The 25,386-nt window shown below is 40.2% G+C and overlaps 1 protein-coding gene across 1 annotated transcript in view; it reads left to right on the top strand.

Moving 5' to 3' along the window:
- Window positions 1-17,332, top strand: part of LOC131138773 (GDNF family receptor alpha-4-like) — a 36,266-nt gene extending 18,934 nt beyond the window's left edge. Inside the window, exons 2-8 of the mRNA XM_058087989.1 lie at window positions 550-816; window positions 2,883-2,975; window positions 3,044-3,413; window positions 4,536-4,645; window positions 6,378-6,512; window positions 7,033-7,166; window positions 13,271-17,332. Of these exons, the coding sequence (XP_057943972.1) occupies window positions 550-816; window positions 2,883-2,975; window positions 3,044-3,413; window positions 4,536-4,645; window positions 6,378-6,512; window positions 7,033-7,166; window positions 13,271-13,468 (1,307 nt within the window). The 3' untranslated portion in view covers window positions 13,469-17,332. The remainder of the gene's footprint in view (window positions 1-549; window positions 817-2,882; window positions 2,976-3,043; window positions 3,414-4,535; window positions 4,646-6,377; window positions 6,513-7,032; window positions 7,167-13,270) is intronic.
- The last annotated feature ends 8,054 nt before the right edge of the window (window positions 17,333-25,386 follow it).

A 25,386-nucleotide genomic window follows, 5' to 3' on the forward strand; every position in this document is an offset into this window, starting at 1 on the left:
TGATACAGAATACCATCTGAATCGGATACTATTCTGCAACTGTCAACACAAATTGTGTACCAAAGATCCACTCATGGTAGAGTGAAACAAGGAGGGCTTTATAACTTGAGAACCGAGGGAATAAAGGTTTCGGTTGGAGGATATTATGCAGTGTGAGATAAAAAATGTGCTCACTTTGCATTGTTGTGTCATAAGCATAAAGCTGTTGGGTTTAGACTCTGCCACAATATTAGCTGACTGCTTATTTGGATTTGTTCCAGAAGCTTGGATGGCCCCTGAATGTCAATCAATCCAATCAACCCCCCCAACTGTGGTGTTTTATGGTCATATAGTGAATGAAGAACACTTGTGTGCTTTCAATTTAATCTTCCTTGCGGTTATTATAATGAGTAGTTCTTCGGGGTGTCTACAGAGTGCAATTAATTTGATGTGTTGTCTTAATTACAACCTATTTAGCCGGACACCTCGCAGTGGGACAATTACCGGTAGGTAACCCCTGCATCTAAACACCTTTTACGCAAACATAAAGTATCATTGTGTCTCCTCCAGGTAGCATGCCGGTGTCGGCGTCCTTAGACTGTCTGGTGGCAGAGCAGGGCTGCATCCAGGAGCAGTCCTGCATGGTCCCATACCGCCTGCTGGAGTACTGTGCGGCAGAGGAGGCGGTTTCGCCCCTCGGCCCGGATGCCCGGACAGAGTGCCTGGAGGCTCAGAACTCCTTGCAGCACCACCGCCCCCTTCAAGTGTGCAAATGTCAGCGTGGCTCACGTAGGGAGGAACACTGCCTCAGGGTCTACTGGACTGTGAGGTTTGGAGGTGGGTTTTTAGTGCTGCCATCTGTGTGTGTGTTTATTTTTTTTACCTACACACACCTGCATAATGTACTGAAATCCAATACACAAGCTGTATTAGAAATCCTGCTTTTACAAACATGACTAGAATGGCAGGTTTAGTGTGCATGCATCATTTGTTTAAAATTCGGTTCATGTGAAAAAATATATCTTGCATAAAGTACAAGGTAATAATTTTATCTGAATCTGCACTAAAATGTAATCCCTTTTTCCCTGGCCCACTAGAGTACTCCACAAAGTTTCAGGGTTTCTAATATTTTGGTGGCCTTATGTACCTACAAAAGAGTGACGAAATATGAAATGTTATCATCAAGGCATACCATATTAGCAGGATTAAAGAGTAGCCAAAAAATGTGTTGCCATGTTTTGATCCATGTATCTTTTTATTTGTTAGTTTGTTAGCAGAGTTACACTAAAATCTTCAAAGCCGATTTCAAGCGTGGAAAGCTTGAGGTCATGCTTTGTTTTGTTAGATTTCTTAGGAGAATTACACACAGAAATACATAACCGCTTTTCAGCTCGAGCAAGTGTTTTGTTCCTAGTTAGTTAGAAGGATTGCTCATTTTGACAACTCGTCATACTTTACTCATCTAAATTGATTGAGAAGATTGCACAACATTTAGTCCACTAATAAAGGATAAAGCATCTTTAGAAATGGCTTTAAACCATCTCAGTAATAAAATTAATATCCACAAGTAGATTATGTGTAATATGTGTAAATTAATAATTTCACACTAAGCTTAATGTTACATTAATTTACCTGAAACAAAAACATAACGTACTTTATGGGCTGCACGGCGAACGAGTGGTTAGTGCGCATGCCACACAGCTAGGAAACTCGAGTTCAATTCCACCCTCGGCCATCTCTGTGTGGAGTTTGCATGTTCTCCCCGTGCATGCGTGGGTTTTCTCCGGGTACTCCGGTTTCCTCCCACATTCCAAAAACATGCTAGGTTAATTGTGTAATGAATGTGAGTGTGAATGGTTGTTTGTCTATATGTGCCCTGTGATTGGCTGGCGACCAGTCCAAGGTGTACCCCGCCTTTCGCCCGATGACAGCTGGGATAGGCTCCAGCACCCGCGCGACCATCTTGAGGATAAGCGGTAGAAAATGAATGAATGAATGAATGAACGTACTTTATGGACTATAATTTGTTCAAAGTATACAGTCATGGAAAAAATTACTTCTTCAGTTTATTTGTTCACTTTAATGTCTGGTACAACTAAAGGTACATTTGTTTTTACAAATATAATAATGACAACAAAAATAGCTTGTAAGAGTGTCATTTAAGAGCGTATATATAGCCATTTCAATGGTTGTCTTATAATAACTGTAATTAGAATTCTAATAATAATCATTTTGAAGAAGACACTTTTGATATGTGACATGGCAGTATGCAGAAACATAAATCAAAACAGCAGTAAACGTAACATCAAAATAATAACAGTCTCGCCTTGTCTCGCCTGCAGATGCAGCTTCAAGTTAGTTTTTAGCAGTGATAATTGCTCCATATGGTTTACACTGCGTCTTGTTCTTCATAGCGTCAAATGTGAAGTGTGTCCATATGTCTGCTTAGTCTTCCTCCCAGGCATAGACATATTGCACTTTTTACAATATGGCAGTATACGGTGTTGTTTGGTGCTGGGGCAACTCCAACAGCTCTCTGTAACTCACCCCCCACCCATTGGATAATTCACTTGTTCCTACCGTCTACAAAACCGAATTAGATATGATTGGAGTTTATTTCTATCAAATTGTTTACCTTTTTGATGTGTTGATGAACCTGTCAGTTACAGTCACTGTTACAGTCACATGCATTTGTTTTAATTAGTTATTGTATCATTTTTCATTATTTCAATATTACAATATTTCATTATTGTATCAGTTGTTGACGAAAGCTGTGTACCCTCCCCTGAGTTAGACGGACAGCGTTATGATGCGTCACTCTTTAATCTTATTAGAATATACTATACCTAATCAAGTATCCGGTGAGTGTATTTAATGAAACAAATGTGTCACTTCTGTTTCAGCATATGATGAGTATGAAGTATCTCCATATGAAGAACTGGAGTTGAATCTGGTGCGAAATATTGAGATGACACACATGGCCTCCATCATGGCAGGTATATGCATGGCGTATAAGGAATGAGTATTATTGTTGATGGGCACTAAACTGCTCCCTTCCCAAAAGCTTCTTCAGTGTCTGTGGATGGACATAATCAGTGTCTGAAGGCCGCCCAGGACTGTGGGCTTTATGAGAAATGCGGCTCCCTGCGCTCAGAATACGTGGTGGCGTGCACCAAGCGAGCGGTGGCCTCCGACAACGGCTGCAACCGTCAGAAATGCCACAGAGCCCTGCGGCGCTTCCTGGAGCGCGTCCCCGAGGAGTACAGCTTTGCGTTGCTATTCTGTCCCTGCTCCGACACCCTATGTGGAGAGCGCCGCAGGAAAACCATCGTCCCGTCTTGTTCCTACGAGGAGAACGCCAAGGGGGAGGACCGAGTGGGCAAGCCCAACTGCCTCAGCCTGCAGAACTACTGCTCCAGAGATGAGCTGTGTAGGTGAGGAAGTTTGCACGTTTTTCATTACAGAGCTGGAGTGGCAGGACTGGGACATCGACCGCTTTCACCTCATGCATCGCATGTTGTGCTGTTGTGTTCATGCATGCGTGTAGCTTGACACACATATCAGTTGACACAAATTCTAAATACATATAAATGACAAATGAAATGGATAAATGAACATTTAACCTTAGGCTACAAATGTAACCTTAAAGAGTGGACACTTAGAGCTATATACTTTATTCTAGACTTACCATCATTAGTTGCCATCATTACACACACCGGCCCAGCCCACTGTCTATTATGCGTCTCGTTTAAACCGTTCCCACTGCAAGCTGTGTCAAAGGTTCCTACCTTTACATTACAATCCTATTGTATCAGATGCTACCTTGCGACCATTTGCAACTTTTATAGTAATATTTTCATCTAACATTCAGAAATATTCAGCTTCATCAGCACACTGTGTTGCATTGAGTCACATGTTCCTTCCATATAGCCATATGTTAACCAAGACGATAACCAATAATTTTCTTTGAAAACTGAGGCTTATGAAAACCGAGGTTCCAAATTAAACAGTAGGTTGGCTAACAGATGCTATAGATAAGATGATAGGCTTAACATTACAGAATATTACGTGAAAGCGCATAATATAGCATAATGTAATAGTCAAAAAGTACTTCTGCCCAGCCCTGACTCTCTCTTACCTCACGAACAGCATCAAATGTACGCCCTTTATCACTTCCTTGCCCATGTGACCAGTAACTCTCTACACCTGCTTGCTCGCAGGCTTTAGAACTGTCTTCCTACGAAATACACAGTGGTGTGTTTGCTGGTGGAAATAATGCAATAAAGGCGGTTATTTGAGCCAGTAAACACGCAAAACACACACTCACACAGTCTGTGCTTTCACCCACCAGGCTATTGAAATGCATGAGAAAACCCAGAAGACGTCCAGTGGGATCCTCGGTGGTTGTCGACAATCATGCATTTCTATTTCATTCCGTTTTTATTTGGTCAACCTTAAGCAGATCAATACACATTTCAAATTCCAGCATTTGCGGACTCATGAAAAGAAGTATTCACTGTTGTGTTTTTTTTTTTGTGTGTGTGTGTTTGCTTCAGATCCCGCTTTGCCGACTTCCAGCACAACTGTCAGCCAGCTCCTCTGTCTGCTTCTGGCTGCATGCGAGAGAGCAGAGCCATGTGCCTCAAGGCCTACGCTGGACTCATAGGTGAGTCAATGAAAGGGGAGAGGGAATAGTTCTGGGACCAAATTGGAAAGCTGCACCAAGGATTATTAGAAATCACCAGCAGGTGTTTTGCAGTGATATTTGGCTTTTATCATCGTTGCTTTCATCCACAACGTGACTCTTTATGGTTTCACAAATAGCAATTTCTGTCTGCAGCAACTGGTTTTCAATCTGTCACAGGACCAACATTTCATATTCATGATATAGGTTCTCGAGTAGCGCCCATTGTGTGTCACATGACCATGCAACAAGGTCAAAGATCAAGGTTATAGCACAGTCAAACATGCTGAAACCTTTCCTGCAATTTTTCATGTGATTTTCACGGACAGTGACAATTCATAGCTGCTTTGCTGATTAGTTTTTACTGATGATTGACAGTCACCTTCAGGTGGAGTGTAAGCTCAAGGTTTGATTGTGTCATGGTCTTTTTTTTTCGCATCCCACAACCACTTACAGTGGCACCACAGTTTTTGTTCCAAAAGGTCAGATAAAAACCAAAATATAAAAAAAGACACTGAAAAATATGAACAAAAAGTACATTTTATAGAGAATAATTTTCTACTGCTTATCCTCACGAGGGTCGTGGGGGTGCTGGAGCCTATCCCAGCTGTCTTTGAGCGAGAGGCGGGGTACACCCGCCAGCCAATCACAGGGCACATATAGACAAACAACCATTCACACTCACATTCATGCCTATGGACAATTTGGAGTCACCAATTAACCTAGCAGGTTTTTTTTGGAATGTGGGAGGAAACCGGAGTACCCGGAGAAAACCCACGCATGCACGGGGAGAACATGCAAACTCCACACAGAGATGGCCGAGGGTGGTACAGGAAACAATGCAAAAATAATTATAAATGATGAATGGATGAAACTTATTGCTGATGCAGACTTGGAATTCAATAGTATTTCTCAACTTTTTTATCAAATTACTGGCACTCGCAACATTCTTTGGCCCCATGGTGAGTTATTTAACAGTCACGCTTAATAAAACAGAGAGTCGGCAAACAAAACTGATTTGTTATTGGAAAATACTGCAGGAAAACTGAGACACTGTACGAAAATCGAAGGAAAGTGTTGATGAAAACCCAATCATATTTACGACAACCGTAGTGTATGAAACCTGAGGCTTGTCACATATTGTAAGTAACGCCTCCACAATTGTACAAAAATGTAACCAAATGGATAGATTACTCACACGTATAATAAAGTCAAGGTCAAAAGCCCACAGCAATGTCAGATATGCCAATCACAACAAAAGGCTCTGCATGTTTTTATGCCATTGTCTCCAAACTTGGTGGACTTGTATTTGGTTGACAGTCACTCAACTAACTAGTTCATTGTAGCAATTTGTTTTAACAAGGTCGAAAATCATGTTGAAAATAACAAAGAAATCATATTCGAGTAACATATCGTATTAACACACTCAATGATGGCTCGGAAGGTCTTTTATAGCATTCTAAAACTTGTCTTTCAAGCCTTTATGTTGTTGTTGTCATGTTAATCTTGTCAGCAGGCCTTTAAACTAAAACTGACATTTGCAGTTTATAGCAGCCGCTCATCCAATTGTCTCAGTTTGTATTATTTCTCTCTTTTTCCCTGACTACATCTTTAAAAGCCCTTTTGACCCTGTCGAGGGTGGGATATCTTCCACAAAACTCTTACATCACACTCTTTCTTCCAGCATTAAAACTAATGTTTGCTGTCTTTGCAGGCACCATTATGACTCCCAACTACGTGAGCAACAGCAGCACAGAGGTGTCCCAGTGGTGCACGTGTGATGGCAGCGGCAATGAATGGCAGGGCTGTCAGCGCATCCTGCACATGTTCAAAAACAACATTTGTCTGCGTGAGTGTCATTTGGTAGACACAACAGTGCGTCTTCAGATCGGTTTTTATTCAAATTGCATTTTTACTCTACTTTTTTTTTTGCAATAGAATTAATTTAATACTATTTCCATAAGAAATAAGATCTTGGAGGAGCAACATCATGTGTTTATTCTACTAAAAAAAAAAAAACCCTTTGAAGTGCGTTGGACTGCAGTATGTCTACTCTATTTGTGACAGTGTACATGGTTGTCTTTTAATGGATCCTTCCAGTGTCTTTATGTCAGAGAAGCACTAGTGGCTTCTAATCTGAAGGTTGGCACATTCATGACTTAAGTTATCATTAGTGCAATGAAAACATGCATAAAAATAAAAAAAAGGAAAAAAAGTTCAAGACATGAGTGAAATCCTACTTTTCTAACCATCTTACTGCAGCTGTCACACGCATTCAAATATAGGCCAGAGGACAGGAGTCAGAATAATTTGGTGATAATGAATAATGAACCATGTAAAGATGCCCCCCCTTGCTGCCTCTGCCTCAGGTGCTGCCATCAGCTCCATGGGAATCGCTGTGCCACCCCCTGCTGAGAGCACCGTCATTCCAGCTCCCGAACCCTCGCCGAGAGTCCACCAGGAGATGGGCCACGGCGTCAACACTCTCCCGGAATTCACCAGGGTAAGTAAGCCTGTTAAATACACCACTGTTCAATGGAAAGGGACTAAAATGGCAGCAGACATTTGGGCTCGGCATCCTCCCTTGTAACCTCAGATTAGGTGCTCCTCCTAAAGCTCCTCCCACGCTTTGTGGCCGTGGATTAGTTGACGGTGTTTCAGCCCTGACTTTTAATATTCATGTATGCACACCCCTCTGCTCTATATTCTCTTTCTCTTCCGTTAATCCTCCCACAACACCCCACTGCTATAAAATCCTGCCACTGGTGGGCTGTATTCAACAATCATACAAACAAATTCCTTTATTATTATTTGACATTGTGGTATACATTTAAGTCTCATATGTTCAGAATAGGGATGCTCTGATCAATTAGTATCATTCGATTTCTGTAAAAAGCATATAATCGGCATTTGCTGATAAGCCGAATCACAAAAAACAATCAGCTCGTCTGCTGTGTCTCGTAGGGTTTCCAAACCCCCGTATTGACCCAACAAAGGACAAACTTGGTTTCTAATTGACACGAGAATCAACACTAGTCCATAAAACCTCAATGGATTCAGTTTTTACAGCTTTCCTGTTTGATCACGCCCTTGTCCAACCTATTAGTATTCGACTTTTCTTCAATCTTTCTTGCACAATGATGAGCGAATTCAAGAAACAATACAAGCAGTTGATGTTTGGTAAATACAAGGATGAAGAGTCTTGAACCAGTCATGATGTGCTATATATATCACTATATTGACACTTACTATGGTACCCATTATGTCATTGTATGGTCATATCACCTCGTAATTCGGTACGTGACAAAAAATAAAAATAAAATAAAAAAAGAAAAATTTAAATTTTAAATTTTAAATTTTAAACTATATTAGGAAAGCAGGAAGTGAACAAATGTAACATGTTACTGATTGTAAAAGTACCAGATGGAGGGGTAGGATTTAATAAGCTTCTTCCTACTCCTTTTGGACATGTGGAACTGTGAACTGATTATGTGATGCATTCAATTGTAATCTGAAGCATGTTCAAATGAAATAAACCATTACCATTACCATTCTTTCCACGCTTTGCGTACCTGTCACTTGCGGCAACTCGTCACTAGCCAGCTAGCTGGAATTATCCACCTAGTTTCTCATCATCACTCCAAATGTGACAAGCAATGCAGTGAGTTTGGAGCAGGTTTTTGTCCCACGGGGAAGTGGATATCATATTCATGGTGTACGGACGAACTTTTTCACTGAACAATTTTGTTCTCTTGTTGTCATTGTAGTAATTCTGCATTGTCCTCAAAGGACTATTGGTGTGTGGTTATTTTATTTTATTTTTACTGTGCAAGTCGGATGCATTTATATAATGACAAATGAGTACAAAGTAGCATAAAGACAATGGCAACATCGTTTGAGCAGAGATTTGCTAAGCAAATAAAGAAGTGTAGAAAACTATGGGTATCAGCAGCATAAAACCCTGACTGGAACACCCATACTTAAGAAGTGTGGCATAATTATGTGTTAGACCTGTGACTCTGTCCAGCATCACTGAAGGCAGTTTCTTATGCCAAGTGCAGTGCAGTGACAGCCAGATGAGCTATCCATATGCAGACACGCATGCATCAGTTCACTCAATTACCTTAAAGATTAGCGGAGAAAAGTGCACATCCTCAAATTTACTTTTTCAAGAAAGCTTCACGGCATAGGTCGACAGCTGGGCGAGGGACTGTCGATGGTGACAGCTGCTTCCTGTTCACATCACAGAGCAGCAAATGTGTTTACAATGTACACTGCAAGTTTCATTCCCTCCAGCTGCAAATAGAACCTTGTAAGTGGAGTCTGATTGGCCAATAGCTCTGATGAAGGGAGACAGCAAAACACCATTCCTCTTCCGGAAAGATCTAATTACACTTTTTATGCCACTGACTCACCGTGGTGACCCGTGACAGGGAAAAGACCAAAATGAAGAAAGCAAGCAAACTTTTAGTTTTTGAGAAAGTTGTGCTTGACTGTGCTGAATTACAATCTAGTGCTGAATCATGAATTGTGTAAGAATCCAAACCCTTTTTTGGATTTGCAGCCTAAAATGAAACATTGACTTGAACACAAACAACATCACTAAAATGCACCTTTTGGTCATCCATAACATACGCCTGCTCATATCATAACCGAGCCACCATAGGCCGCGCCATCCACAACACAGGTGCATTTTACTGATGGCATTTTGAATGCACAGAGATACGTAGATCCTAACATCCATTATTGTGCCATTCGTCCACACCAATCACCTCATGTTGCAGTATGCTAATGCACAGCCCCGTGTTTTTAGGATCTGTAGAATTCCCAGAGGCTGAAAACATCTCACTTCATGCATGGCCAGTATACTCACCCACCAACTCACCCTCCATGTCAGCCATTGAGAATATTTGGTATGTGATATTCAGCGTATGTGATATTTGATGCAAAAGGTGATCACATTGGTGATTGATTTTCAAAACATCGTATAGTATCGTACAGTATAATAAAAGGCCTTTTATTGTGGCCAACCTAATGCTAAGAGCAATCGTCGCCAAGTGTCCACCAAGTGGAACCTAATGGCGCAAACAATCCACTTATTGGAAATCCACTAGAATGTAATGGCGCGAGCCAAGTTGTGCCAATGATGCTAGGAGTCCACTGGGCCGGCGCCAGTTGGTGCCAGTTCGCACCAAAGATGTGATTGGCGCGTAGTGGCTCACTGTGGCGCCAAATTATGTTCACTCCGCATGTTGCCATGTTGCCGTTAATTGTCGCCACAGCAAGCCACTATGCGCCAATCATATCATCTTTGGCACGAACTGGCACCAACTAGTGCTGGCCCAGTGGACTCCTAGCATCATTGGAGCAACTTGGCTCGCGCCATTACATTCCAGTGGATTTCCAATAAGTGGATTGTTTGAGCCATTAGGTTCCACTTGGTGGACGCTTGGCGCCGATTGCTTGATGCAAGTGGCGCAATGAAGATTTTAAACATTTAGAAATGTTCTTGCCACCAACATTTTTGCCGCCGTTACGGGCCACCACGAGCCAGTTGGGAGGCAGTTTCAGCCACTGCACGCCATTAGGCATCTTATCGGTGACACTAGGCGCCACAGCAAATTGCATTGCCGCGAACTGGCACCAACTGGCGCCGGCCCAGTGGACTCTTAGCATTCGACACACCTCACTCTATACTCTAATAATTGTCTAGCACTCTTATGCCACCTTGACACTTTTTGCCACATGCGTGTAATTTAGATAGATGATACTCCTGAAAAGCATGAAGGCTTGTCTGCTCACTGTTTGCTTTGTGTTTACTCATAAGTCACAAGATTCGTCATTGCCAATGGTGCACATTGGCACAAAATCCCACTCTCACACACCACTTATATACATCTACATCAAGTACTGTTTATGTCTAGTGCACAACATAGTACACGTAACGGGCATTGTTCCCTCAAGGGTAGGCGTCGTCACCACCGTTTCCCGCATCCGTGAAGCAGTCTTAACATTATTTGGTCCCATGACGCCACGCTATAGCAGACATTACCTATTCATTAATTTCTCTATTTGCAAGGGACGTACCAGATGTTGAAAAGAAAAGGTTTCTATGTTATCTCGCAGCTGCAGTACTATTACTACTTGCAGAAGACCAGGAGGGAATGCAGAAAGAGCAGGAAGAAGGCATTACCCTAACAAAAAAAAAGGAACGTTTGGACTTTATGACTTTATTCAGTTATTAACAAAACTTATTATTAACAAGGCTCCAGAAATGGTAATGGTAATGCTTTCATTTATTTTGAACATTCCTACAAGTAACATTGGAATACATCAATTTTGGAATGCATACAAAAATGATAAGACGGTGACAATATGGTACAATAAAAGTCAGTTAGCAGTTCTGATCACTGTGGATAAATTACAGTATATAACATTCATAATATAAATGTATAATAATAAGTGATGAAAGGGTTAATAGTTAACAGAAGCATAGGTTGATGTTCAGTGAGTCTAGACCAGGGGTCAGAAACCCGCGGCTCCAGAGCCGCATGTGGCTCTCCAGCCTCTTTGTTGCGGCTCCCTTTGCAATGCTTGAATATTTTTTAGCACCCGTGTGGTGAAAATGCACGTCTTTGTTATGAGTTTACAAAAATCCAACTTTGTGTGAGACCATGAATGCATCCTGACTGAGTTCTGACTGGTGACTGAATGAGTAGACAGGATGCTATCCAGTTCTCTCTGACAGGTTAACATGAAGGGAAATGAGTAACACTTTGAGTTATTTGAGTTATTAATTATTATTAATGAGTTATTTGACGATTCTAAAAAATAAATTAGAGCTCATTTAAAAACAAAAGTTTATCTCCAGTACTAGCAAGAGTACTCCAACTCGTCTTTTTTTTCCCCTCCAATGTTGTTTTAAACATACAACGTTTTGCGGCTCCAGGCTATTTTTCTTTAGTGGGCAAGTGGGTGAAATGGCTCTTTTCATAGTAAAGGTTGCCGACCCCTGGTCTAGACAATGTCATACTTACATTTACTACTATGTACAAAAGTGCTAGCTTTCGGTCTTTTGTGACTTTACAGATGTCATTTGGTCCCGGTATTGATCCCTGGGGTATGCCACACGATATAATTACTACAGTATATATGCAGATGTATATTCTCCTAGTTTTACATATTGATTTATGTTTGTCAAGTAACAAATCAATTACTTGAGAATTTCCTTCCGTTTTGTTCCAAGAGGTGGTGGAAAAATCAACCCATTCTTGAGAATGAGAATGATACGTACTGCCTGCATTGTTAGTGAATAGGTTGTGTTGTGTCCACAAGCAGCACTGCACAATTTACACATACTTCACACTTGTTTACAACCAACAAGTCTTTTGGAGATAAAAACATTTATTGTGAAAATGTTGAGGGAAAAGTTAGGTACTTAAGTTGTGAAAGGCCTTAAATTACTATTATGTTGAATTTAAATGTCACAAAATTCCATAAAAATCTAAATGTTTTGCACCGGCACCGATTCAAAAGACGGTAAAGCTAGATACAAAGCAGTCTGTTGATTGGCTGACAAAAAAAAAGAAAATTCTATACAAAACAAAAAACAATTATTTTTTGCAAAAGACAGTGACGAGTGAGTAGACGTTTTTTAGTGCCCGCCTCACTGATCAGCCAAAAACACAGTAGCTAACATATCAACAACTGAAGTCAGGTATCAAGTTGTTGCTACGCCTCAGCACCACCAATTGACACCCAGGGACAGAAGAATTGTGTTTTCAGGTTGTTCACTCATCCATCCCATCCTTGTGATTGCAGTATCTCAGTATTGCCATGGGCCAATTTCTTCACATCTGATACAAATGTTCATTTAGACTCACGCAGGAGATGATTGTTTTTTTTCTGCAGTCAAAGTCATTCTGACATCACATTGCCTATAGATTTTTTTTTTTTTTACTTTAGGGATTTCTTTGAATTGGATGTTTGTTACTCTGTAATGGCAGGATATTATTTTAGCCATGGAAGTGTCAAAGGTGAATGTCAGCAGAACACAACCCAATTCATAAATATTTGAATACTTACTGGACCATCACTGTCTGATAAAAAGCAGCTACATTATCTCTATTAATATGAATGTATTTCATCTGAAAAGTTGATTTTTCTTTCTTATCTTGAACAAAATATCCAATATTTGCTTATTTAGTGTTTTTACGTCAATTTATTTTATCTCATTATCTTAAATTAATTAATTAATTCATCCATTTCTTATGCAGCTTATCCTCATGAGGGTCACAGGTATGCTGGAGCCTATCCCAGCTGTCTTCGGGCAAGAGGCGGGGTACACCCTGGACTGGTGGCCAGCCAATCACAGGGCACATATAGACAAACAACCATTCACACTCACATTCATACCTCTGGACAATTTGGAGTTGCCAATTAACCTAGCATGTTTTTGGAATGTGGGAGGAAACCGTAGTGTCTCCAAATTTAAATATTTATTATTTGTGTAGTAGCGGAAATGACAGCTTAAACAAATGAGCTCCAAATGGGTTGACTGAAAGGAGGCGGGCCCTCATGACATCTTTTTTTCCTCCCCATGAACAGGTAGAGACCAGCGAGGAAGTGCAGCAAGAGGAGGTGAAGAGCGAAGAATTTATCATCATCCCACCGTATTTAGAGAAAGACTCCAACATTGAGTCAAGGGCCACGGAGAGGCAGCGAGCAGCCTCCAGCAGAGCGGCGCCATTATTCCCACTATTGCTGTCTACACTCATCCTGGACTTGGACTGTTGGAGCTACTAAAACATCCATCGTCTGCTCACCTTCTCTCATTTCCACAATCAAAAACCAAGGCAACCCTGCCAGGAAGAAATGCAAAGGCATTTGTTTAAAAGACTCCTTAAGAGTTAAAAGATACCATTCGTGCAGCAGTATTAGTGTCTTAGAGCAGATAGAGGAGTGCATGACTGAACTGAGAAGTGCTGTTGGGGCAAGTAGTCCGTCCAGAGCTTGCTTCACACTCTAAAGTACATCCTCTCTTTTTAACAAGAAGCACATTGCCAAAGGCCACACTCACTGTACGTGATCTCCCTCAAAAAAAAAAAAAAAAGGTTTGGTCCAGTGCAACCAAGCCACAGCACGCCTTCTAGTTTCTTTTTCATGTGACTTACTTTCTCCTTTGGCTTTTCCTCTCCTTCCATCACCCCGTGATCTACACTGATAATTCACTCAATGACTTCATCACAGATAGGCACTCTTATATCACAACCCCTCGATCTACTCAACATTCTTTAAAGAACACAGAATAGCGATGTCTCACTCTGTCCGATAAAAGACATCATCATTATTCAGCAGCATATCAGCACATATTTCACAAATAAACACTGTTTAAATAAGGCAAATACTGCAATGTGCAATACATATTACACAATACTGTATCGGTAGCATTATTACATCATCAGTAGGGTAGACCTAACCTGTCTCATGACGGTCCGAGCCCAGCTCACGTTCCCTATTAGTGGGTGAACAATCCAACGGTGTATTGCAACAATGTGGTAGAAAAATTGCCAAAACTCTGCAAAGATTCTTCCTGAGGTGTGATATTTGATTAGTATTGACGTATTGAAGGACCCCCACCCCCCCTTTTGTCATCTTCCACATGTTGCATTTTTCTTTTAGTTTTTCTTGCTTTTTGGTTTTATTTTTCCTCTTTGACACAATGCTTTGCAGTATGCGGTACCTGTTTCTCGTTAGTACTCTGTTTAGTTGGCGCCGCATTACACGCAATGCAACATGCAATTTGCTACACCTAAATAATAACCTAAATAATTCCACAACATGGACATACAGAGTTTGATGAGGTCTCACTCGAGCAATGATATCATTAAGCAGAAAAGCCGATACCAATATGAGCCAATATGTCATATTTTTGCCAATATTGACAGTTTTTGGGTAGGTTTTTGCTGTGGTTTTACTTTTACCTTTAACTTTCTTAGTCCTGGAAGAGGTACACCTTAGATTTTTGGTATATTGGACCCTTTTTTTCAATGAATTTTCCCCAAATAATGAATATAAATGGAGTAGTAGGTGTCCTGAAATATTGTACAGGTCATATGTTTGGTAACATTTCAACGTGGTTTATCGTCACTGGGACACTTCTATGGCACCGTACTTCAGTACAGTCCCTGGCTACATTAGGCCCTAAGCAGTATTCTACTTGCTCCTCCTCACCCCAATTCAAAATGACCATGAAATAGCAGTCAAAACAAGAGGGGAGTCAATGCGGATTTCAATGACTTCAACTGCCAAAAATAAGATTTTTCATCATTATCTGATTTTTAACTTTAATTACTAATCTTTTTTTTATGTACACCTCATGGCAGCTTATGTTTTGCACATTTGCAGAGAATGCGCCCCCTTTTTTGCAAAATCTACTCACAGTGCTTGTTCTATGTGTAGGGAGGGGCGTCCCTGATTACTGCAACTGTCTGGAGTGGATGCGTTTGGTTTGTCACTCGCTTGCTTTTGTTCCCTTGACACTTCACTTTTAATAGCTTGGGAACATACTTGTATTTTTTTGCAGCCCCTAGAAAAGATACAAACAGTTCCACTGGTGTCTAATAATTAGCCCAGTGGGGTACATTAGAGTAGATTAAGGGTCAGAAACAGTCTCCCACTGTCGCCCTATTCCTTACCGTGCTGAAGACAACAACACATTAAGTGCTCCCTGCGAGCGTTGGAAAATGAAATCGAGATCAGAGTCGGTACCACGCGGCGGCTTTAATGCACAAGAGATATTATGTCTTTACAACCTTTGGCTCTTCTCACAGTGAGCACATCCAGTCACTTGGTATTATTCCGAGCAGAATGAATAATGAGGGAGGGCAACGGCAATGCGATCAACCTCTGTGCTAGAAATAAGGAGGGAAGAAAAGCGACTTAAAGCAATTACAGCACAATTCGAATAAGTCAACACGCAGCGAAGAGTGTGGAGGATGGCTCGGGGGAGGAAATAGCCAATTTACTGCTGTCATAGATTCGCCATTTTTTTTCTTTTTTCTATCCTTAGGAAATGTGTTTTTAGTGGCGCTAAAAATCCTCATGTAGTGCAGATGTTGCCAGATGAAGATATGGAGATAGGTGCGGACACTGGAGGCTGTAAAGGCTGCTGGCTGCTCCGCTCATTGAGCAGCACATTGAGCCATTCTCTCTCTGCCTGGAATAACTTTTGCTGATGTTAATGATTTTGTTCCTATGGCTCATTTTCCTGGCAAATGACACTGTTGCAGGCTTGTAGGTAAAGACGAGCGTATCATTTTTTTTCTGATTATTTTGAGCAAAACAAACTTGTGGATGTGTTTGCAGCAATTGGCTTTGTCGAAAAAACAGTTGTATTGAAATGATTTCACAGAGCACTTAAACAGGTTGGACCTTTTCCAAAGATGTATCATAAAATATAGATACAATAATAAAAAAGGAGCTTGCTTGTTGTAAATGTCACAGGAGCACTGCTATACATGATGATTTACTGTAAATATGATTGTATGTAACCACTTGAAAAGGCAGCTTGGTCAATAGACTTCTTTCCATGGGCTTTCAAGGAGGACATTGGAGGGGGCCAGTTTGCATTTAGACCTTTACTTTGTTGCAATTGTTAGGCTAAAGCAGTGCTTCTCAAATTGTGGGACAGGGGGGTCGCAAGAGGCTTTAATTTCAATGCAGACATGCCAACATGTACACATTTTTAGTACTCAACATGTATTTTCCTGGCTTTATTTCAGTTTAGTCAGTACAGATAAATGAATAAATATGATCAGTTTCTCTAGTATTTCAAATTGGGGGGTCATGACAGAAAATAATTGAGAAGCACTGGGCTAAAGGGAGCTAAAAATATAGAAACGTGAGATTGCAAACTTGGCTAAAGAATATATATAAATCGGAAGAATAAAACAAGCACTTGCCATTTCAGTGTTGTAGCATTAAAGCTGCTAATATGCCATCCTGTGTGCACTGGCCTTAATGCCTTTTTATGTATCTTCACATTTCAAAATGTGTGTTTATATTTGTAAACTATGTAAAAAAAAAAAAAAAAACTTCACCAAAACATTCAGTGTAGCTTGCATTTTTGATGTGTTAATGAGTTATAAAAAAGTACTCTGCATATTCTTTTAAATTGTATCTTTAAGAGACTCCCGAGGAATGATGTACAGAATGTGTTTCCCGTGTTAAAAAAAACATATCATCCACATCGAATAATGTGACCATAATGTGTTTTAAAAAAAAAAGAGTAAAAAAAAAAAAACACGTGTAATTTTTGTGACATAGCTAAATCGTGTGCCAGTTTGTTAAAAGACGAATAAAAAGCCACATTGGCAGTTTTCATGTCCAATAGCAAATTATTGGACTGAAAAGGAATTACTATTGTGTGTGGTGGATGTTTTTCTTTACATTTTAACTACTGAACACGCTGATTAGCAAAAAGTCAGTTTCACAGCATTAAAAAATTACACTAAATATTCAGATTTTTTTTTAAATTTTACATCATTCACAATCCACAACACATCTTTCTTTCCCTGTTCTGTGCATTAAAACACTATAAAAAGAGTTAATATGAGCTAGCTTACAATGCTGTCATTGGGAAACACCTATTTTGACTATGACGCCCTATAAAAAAACCCTTTAACAACGTTGGATCATTTGATAAACACGCTATGATCATGCATTATTTAAAACCTAATTTTGAGGGGCATTGATACACACACTTATGCTAGTTCTGTCAACAACAACAGCAGCGACAATACTTAAGCTCTTCATTGGGATGGCTGTATCTTCCAGCACAAGACGTGGGCTCCATTCCTCAGGTAAAAAAATACTGACAGCAAGCGAGCATCTCGTTGAGTCTTTGTAGCAAAATTGGAGCTAGGTATCCACTCTTCTGTGCCTTGTTAGTATATCAGATTAAAATGTTTTTTTTTTCCCCAAGGTGTATTTTGGCTCTGCGCACACCCCCTTCTGACGAAGATAGAGCCAAAATTAAACATCCAACAAAAAAAAACAAATTAGCCACAAAGAAAGGTGAGAAGTTTGTCTAAATAATGATCCATTAATCACATTTCTACGTGACCATATGGCTGAGCTACAAGGTTGTGAAAAGTCTGTAAATTCTCGTTTTTTTCTATGGCATGTGGTGTTTCTAAAAATAGAACAGGTGTACCTAATCTAGTGGCCTATATTTGAACGTTTTCGTTAACAGGGTCACCACGGTTACACGAACCTTTCCAAAAAATAAATAACAACCTAGTCCCTAACGTCATGATTCTGGCGGTGTAACATGTAGGGGTCCTTGCGGTTTGGGCCCCGTCACGCCCACAAAATCTGGAAGATTAAGATATAATAATAGCTAAACGGGAGGAATATTAAGATGGGCTGCTGATATGCAGGACTGTGCATAGCAGTGCATGCCCATAATTAAGAATAAATGAGTGATAGTAGTATGGGCTGCTGCGCTTTCACTGGCAGGCTCATAAGAATGAGGGGTAGTACTGTTGTAACACCACGATTAAATTTTGGGAATAAAGTAATTCATTCATTCATTCATTTTCTACCGCTTATCCTCACGAGGGTCGCAGGGGTGCTGGAGCCTATCCCAGCTGTCTTTGGGCAAGAAGCGGGGTACACCCTGGACTGGTGGCCAGCCAATCACAGGGCACATATAGACAAACAACCATTCACACTCACATTTGGAGTCACCAATTAACCTAGCATGTTTTTGGAATGTGGGAGGAAACCGGAGCACCCGGAGAAAACCCACGCATGCACGGGGAGAACATGCAAACTCCACACAGAGATGGCCGAGGGTGGAATTGAACCCGGGTGTCCTAGCTGTGAGGTCTGCGCGCTAACCACACGTGCAGCCCGGAATAAAGTCATAATATTATGAAAAGATTATTTAGGAAGAAAGCTGAAATATTTGGAAATTTTTAAAAAAAATGGGTATAAAAGACTGACGTTAATACATATATTACACTTTTTCACCTACTGTATATAACGATGCCCAGATGCCGTTTTTTCTTGAACTATACGATGCATTTGTCTGTTGATTTTTTATTTACATGCACCTCAGTGGCTTTTGAGTAATACATAATGAAGTAATAAAGAATGGCACTTGGCAATTAGCGAGGGAGCCCACAGGGAGAAAAACAAAACAAAAAACAATGACTCCTGACTGCTACTTAAAAGTGAACAAAAAGGGCATCTGTGTCTGTAAGCAGTGCCAGCCTTGTCTCATTTGCTTTTACTATCAGCACATGCCATTCATTCACCATTGGGAATAACAGTGTAAATTGTACATAATTGAGCTGCATAACAGAATGTTTTCAAATATGTTGTTTGGTTCCGGCCCGGAAATTGTCTGCGCCTATTACCAACTCCAGCTGTCGCATTCTCATTGAATAGACGGTGCTCTGCATCGGACAAGTAGTTCCTTTTCACTGGTGTCATGTCCCACAAAGCAAGGTGTAAGTAGTTAAATGAACGATGCTAGAATTCTCATTTAGCCGCTGTGCACATTGCACACTTCATTGTCACACTGTCATGGCGCACGGGGACACTTGACAGGAACATTGTTAACGCTGATACACCTGAAAAGACATCTTCTACTTAGCAGCCACTTTTCTTCACCTAGTTTACTATTCTTATTTTTTTTTTTGGCTTTGAGTTTGTGTGTTTGTGGGATTATCATTACTCTTAAATGACAGGCGTTGTAAAACACTCTCAAGGGTTACAGTGCTGTGAAGGTAAACAATGTTCCTCATCATTGGTCCATCAAGATGTCCTCATGAGTCATTATTGCTGTCATCAGGCGTTTTACCTTGCACCCGCTGCTCCCTGAGGAGGGGACAGCTTCTTGCCTCGCTTATTCTACACAGGAAAATAAGCAGATGTCGGCTTTAAAAAGTGGTTACATGGCAGTTTATATGCTTGGGCTTGTGCATGGCTTGGCAAATAAACTAGGAGAAATATCACATACTGTTAATTTACACCTTCTGGTGTGTTATATATAAATGTAATTTTTTTTTTTTTTACCAAGAATCTGCTAATTTGAGGATAACGTTACACCCTATGAGCATCTCAGATAGCTTTTTTAAATAGTGTGACATCAAAGTAGTCGCAATACACTGCGTTTTTTTAAAACAGTGCATCTGTTTTCCTCCCATCGCCAAGTAGCATTAGTTTTTTAGACCAGCGGTTTTCAAAGTGAGACTACCCGGGTTTGATTCCCCGCTCCCACATTCCAAAGACATGCATATTTGGCAACACCAAATTGTCCATCGGTATGAATGTGAGTGTGAATGATTATTTGTGCCCTACAATTGGCTGGTGACCAGCTGGGATAGGCTCCAGCATGCCCATGACCCTCGTGGGGTTATCCTCACAGAAAATGAATGCATGAACAATTCACGCCAATGGATGAGTATTTGAATATTAGACATATGTTGAAATGTGCTTACACTTCTAGCTCTCTCCCTTTTATGAGCTGATGCAATAAAGTGCGCTCGCTTCATCCTGTCTTTTCATTACGAGCGTGCAACTCCCAAGGCGGCTTGACTATACACAGTACACATGCATCACTTTGAATAACGCCTGCGAGCCCGTATATGATAGGTTCCAAATGTTTCAGTTATCAATCTGGGCCCAGAAGAGGATTTTATTTTCAAGCTGATGAGCTGAGGTTAATATTATTTGTTGTTTGGCACTGACAAATCACTATAGTCGTACTTTGTTGTCTTGAAGCGATGGAAGAAGCAACACAAGTTTGTCTTTGTTGACAGTCTACACACACGCTTTCAGTTTCAATCAGACTCTTTTAGTCAGATGATTATTTTTGAGTAGCGAGGTCAGTAAGAAGAAATGATGATTACTGTAAAAGTGAATGTCTTATCACAGTGAGTCAACAAGGTCGCGTTTGCTTGTTTACACTGTTCAAATATCACTGAGCTTTTCTTCCACCTGTCCTGACATTTATCTATCCTCCTCCCACCTCCCTTAATTGTCACAATGAATATCATTACTGATAATACCCAACGATGCCGCTTCCGATTTTCCTCTTTTTTTTTTGCAACGCTATCATAAAGGGCCTGCCAGACTGCATCTGACAAAGTGGCAATTTGCACAATTTCCCCCATACGGACACTTGCAGCCCCCGCTGCAGTCATTGTGCATATAAACAATGCCCTGCAGTGCTACCTAGGTGCCGCTCACACAAGACTGATGCTGTATTGAAGGGTGTGTGTGTGTGTGTGTGTGAGGCCTGCCAGGCTGAATTACACTGCTGCCAACGTTTGCACATTTGGTAAAATGCAGATTTTGTTTTGGGGACACAGATTTATGTGACCATTTGTGCTCATCTCACCGTGAAAGTATTATATGATAATGCCATAAATTGGACAGTTTGACAATCGTACATTTATAAGCTGAGGGCAATCTGATTTTATTGACCATATAGGCTGAAGCTGCAATGACATGGGTCATTGAGCAAGTGGTGTAGTAGATTTACACTCAGAACAAACTCGGCTCTTTTTAGATGAGAAATTTTGGACTTTTTTTTTCTTTTAGGAAGAAGGGCTCAGGGATGACAAAGCAGATTGCATCTTTGTTAGTTGGAACGCAAGAGAGTACATGATGATGGTGATGAACACTTTCATTTATTAAAGCTCCATCCCAGGAAGTGATTTACAAGCAATAAAGCAAGACTTGGCTGACAAGGAATTCCAATCTGGCCTTCAGTTTGGATGCGCCTTCCACTCCATTTAGATTGCACATAGAATGGAAAGTGGAATGTCCCTCAACTTGCACAATTCAAAAATTGTAAATAAATTGAACAGTAGGCTTTATTGATGCACATATTTATATTCTTACATCTTTTTCTATGTATATAAATGTGTATCTATTAGTCTGACGGGGAAACGTCTTGCCATATTGGTGGGCGAATGAATGCTTGACGGGGAATCAACTTCACGGGGAAACGTCTTGGCAGGGAAACGACCACAATCTCCTGAACGGTGCCTGTGATTGGCTGGCAACCAGTCCAGCACAAACCAAGTCATTATTGCCCACTCTTCCCATTGAAGGAGACAGTGTTAGAAAGACAATTAGAGAGGGCCTTTCTGGTTTGACGGCTTCTTTAGAGGAACTAAATCCAGTCACTGGTTGAGTTATGTTGATGATACATACGTTAAGATCATGCATGTTTTTTGAGAGACCCTGCATCTTATCATTGAGACTGAGAACCAATTTTTATCATTTTTACGTTTTATGTTAATTTATTTTTACACTGAGACATCTTAACTCTAGAGACCAGTCATGTTGTTTGGTCTAGAGACAGCGCCAATGAGGAAGACAGGAAGCAGAACTAGAGGTAGCAGAGATGAGGATGCTGAGATTCTCATTGGGAGTGACCAGGATGGATAGGATCAGGAACGAGTACATCAGAGGGACATTACATGTTAGAGGCCTTGGAGATAAAGTCAGAGAGGCCAGACTGAGATGGTTGGGACATGTCCAGAGGAGAGATAGTGAATATATTGGTAGAAGGATTGGTAGAAGAAGACCAAAGAGGAGGTTTATGGATGTAGTGAAGGAGGACACGAGGGTAGTTGGTGTGAGAGAGACAGATGCAGAAGACGGAGGAGATGGGTTTGTTGTGGCTACCCCTGAAAGGAAAAGTCCAAAGAGAAAGAAGAAGTCAAGATTAAGAAGACATTTTATATTTTTTTATATTTTAACTGTGCTTCACTTATTTTTACATTTTCATGACAGTAAAGAATGTTCGCATGTTGTCTGCACAGTTAATATTTTATCATTGCATAACCCCAAAACCTATTATTTATACCTCCATTCATTCCAACAGGCAAAATCACCTTCATCTTCTCCTTCGGCTCTCTGCAAGAAGGCAGCCAACTGTTTCAGTTCAGTGAAAATTACATAGTGTATGTGTATATGCCTGTCAAACTTTGAACTTTTCAATTAGTTTTGGAATAACTTTATTTCCCCTGATGAAACAAAGCCCTTGCAGAGATCACGGAGTAAAGAAATCCACTCAGTGGAAAATACCGAGGCTATTTATTTTCATACATCTAAGTGCAAATGATGTTAAAAAGAAAAACACAAAGTTGCAGTTAACGATACAAAAACACACTAATGTTCAAAGTATCAAATTATTTGTGCCCCCCACCCCAAAAAAAAAACACGAGATTTTTTTTTTATCACACAAACAAGTATTATGATTGCACATCTGTTCAAATATACTGTATGGGCTGACTAGACCTACTAATGGCTCATGCCCTCCAGTTGTCATCATGGGAGGCAGATGTCCGTTTACACTTTGCAATAGACGAGGGGTGTGAATCTTAGCACTGAGGATGATTCCATACACATCTCCATGCACTGCCAGCCATACGATACTTTAACGATACATGGAAACTTCTGGTGATACAATGCGATACGATTCACCGTCTTCACGATGTGATATGATGCGATAAATCCGATACGATGTGGTGTAATTGATATGATGCAATTCCTCATGATGCAAATAAGCAAAGACAAAAAAATGGAATTCAGTATGGTACTACAAAAAATAATTTTGGGTTTATTCCTTATAGGCACTTGACAGTAAATTCACCAAAAGTGCTTTTTTACTATGCACCACTTCTTGCTAATTATTTTTGCCATCAGCAACGACTTTTCAAAAACAACTTTCCTCACACTTTCACATCGGCGATGCAATTATAAAAGCAGTGGATCAGTGGTGGAGTAAAACAAATGTTGTTTTTTTCTGTTTTTTTCAACTTGCTTCTAATGCACTTTTCTGGTAAAAAAAAAAACAAAACAAAACAAAACAGGGGAAACCTCACACACACTCAACAGGGGCACCAGAAGCACCCAAAAATGGCATAAAATACCAAGGTCTTGAAGTTGCTGATTTTTGACAAAAAACGTAAGGGGTTAGTATGTCATCTTTTTCTGTTTTTTTCAACTTGCTTCAAATGCACTTTTCTGGTCAAAAATAAAGAGGAAACCTCACACACGCTGGACAAGGACCCCAGAGGCATCGAAAAAGGGCATAAAATGCCAGTGTTTGAATTTTGCGATTTTTGACAAAAAAATGTAAGGGGTTAGTATGTCGTTTTTTTCAGTTTTTTCAACTTGCTTCTAATGCACTTTTCTGGTCAAAAATAAAGAGGAAACCTCACACACGTTTAACAGGGACGCCAGAGGCATCCAAAAAGGGCATAAAATGCCAATGTTCGAGGATGGTGATTTTTGACAAAAAACGTAAGGGGTTAGTATGTCATCTTTTTCTGTTTTTTTCAACTTGCTTCAAATGCACTTTTCTGGTCAAAAATAAAGAGGAAACCTCACACACGCTGGACAAGGACCCCAGAGGCATCGAAAAAGGGCATAAAATGCCAGTGTTTGAATTTTGCGATTTTTGACAAAAAAATGTAAGGGGTTAATATGTCGTTTTTTTCAGTTTTTTCAACTTGCTTCTAATGCACTTTTCTGGTCAAAAATAAAGAGGAAACCTCACACACGTTTAACAGGGACGCCAGAGGCATCCAAAAAGGGCATAAAATGCCAATGTTCGAGGACGATGATTTTTGACAAAAAACGTAAGGGGTTAGTTAGTATGTCGTTTTTTTCAGTTTTTTCAACTTGCTTCTAATGCACTTTTCTGGTCAAAAATAAAGAGGAAACCTCACACACGCTAAAGAGGGACCCCAGACACATCCAAAAATGGCATAAAATGCCAGTGTTTGAATTTTGTAATTTTTGACAAAAAACGTAAGGGGTTAGTTAGTATGTCGTTTTTTTCAGTTTTTTCAACTTGCTTCTAATGCACTTTTCTGGTCAAAAATAAAGAGGAAACCTCACACACGTTTAACAGGGACGCCAGAGGCATCCAAAAAGGGCATAAAATGCCAGTGTTTGAATTTTGCGATTTTTGACAAAAAAATGTAAGGGGTTAGTATGTCGTTTTTTTCAGTTTTTTCAACTTGCTTCTAATGCACTTTTCTGGTCAAAAATAAAGAGGAAACCTCACACACGCTAAAGAGGGACCCCAGACGCATCCAAAAATGGCATAAAATGCCAGTGTTTGAATTTTGTAATTTTTGACAAAAAACGAAAGGGGTTAGTATGTCGTTTTTTTCAGTTTTTTCAACTTGCTTCTAATGCACTTTTCTGGTCAAAAATAAAGAGGAAACCTCACACACGCTAAAGAGGGACCCCAGACGCATCCAAAAATGGCATAAAATGCCAGTGTTTGAATTTTGTAATTTTTGACAAAAAACGTAAGGGGTTAGTATGTCGTTTTTTTCAGTTTTTTCAACTTGCTTCTAATGCACTTTTCTGGTCAAAAATAAAGAGGAAACCTCACACACGCTAAAGAGGGACCCCAGACGCATCCAAAAATGGCATAAAATGCCAGTGTTTGAATTTGGTAATTTTTGACAAAAAACATAAGGGGTTAGTATGTCGTTTTTTTCAGTTTTTTCAACTTGCTTCTAATGCACTTTTCTGGTCAAAAATAAAGAGGAAACCTCACACACACTGGACAAGGACCCCAGAGGCATCGAAAAGGGCATAAAATGCCAGTGTTTGAATTTTGTAATTTCTGACAAAAAACGTAAGGGGTTAGTATGACGTTTTTCTTTTTTTTC

Source organism: Doryrhamphus excisus, chromosome 11, assembly GCF_030265055.1.
Source record: "Doryrhamphus excisus isolate RoL2022-K1 chromosome 11, RoL_Dexc_1.0, whole genome shotgun sequence".
NCBI lineage: Eukaryota > Metazoa > Chordata > Actinopteri > Syngnathiformes > Syngnathidae > Doryrhamphus > Doryrhamphus excisus.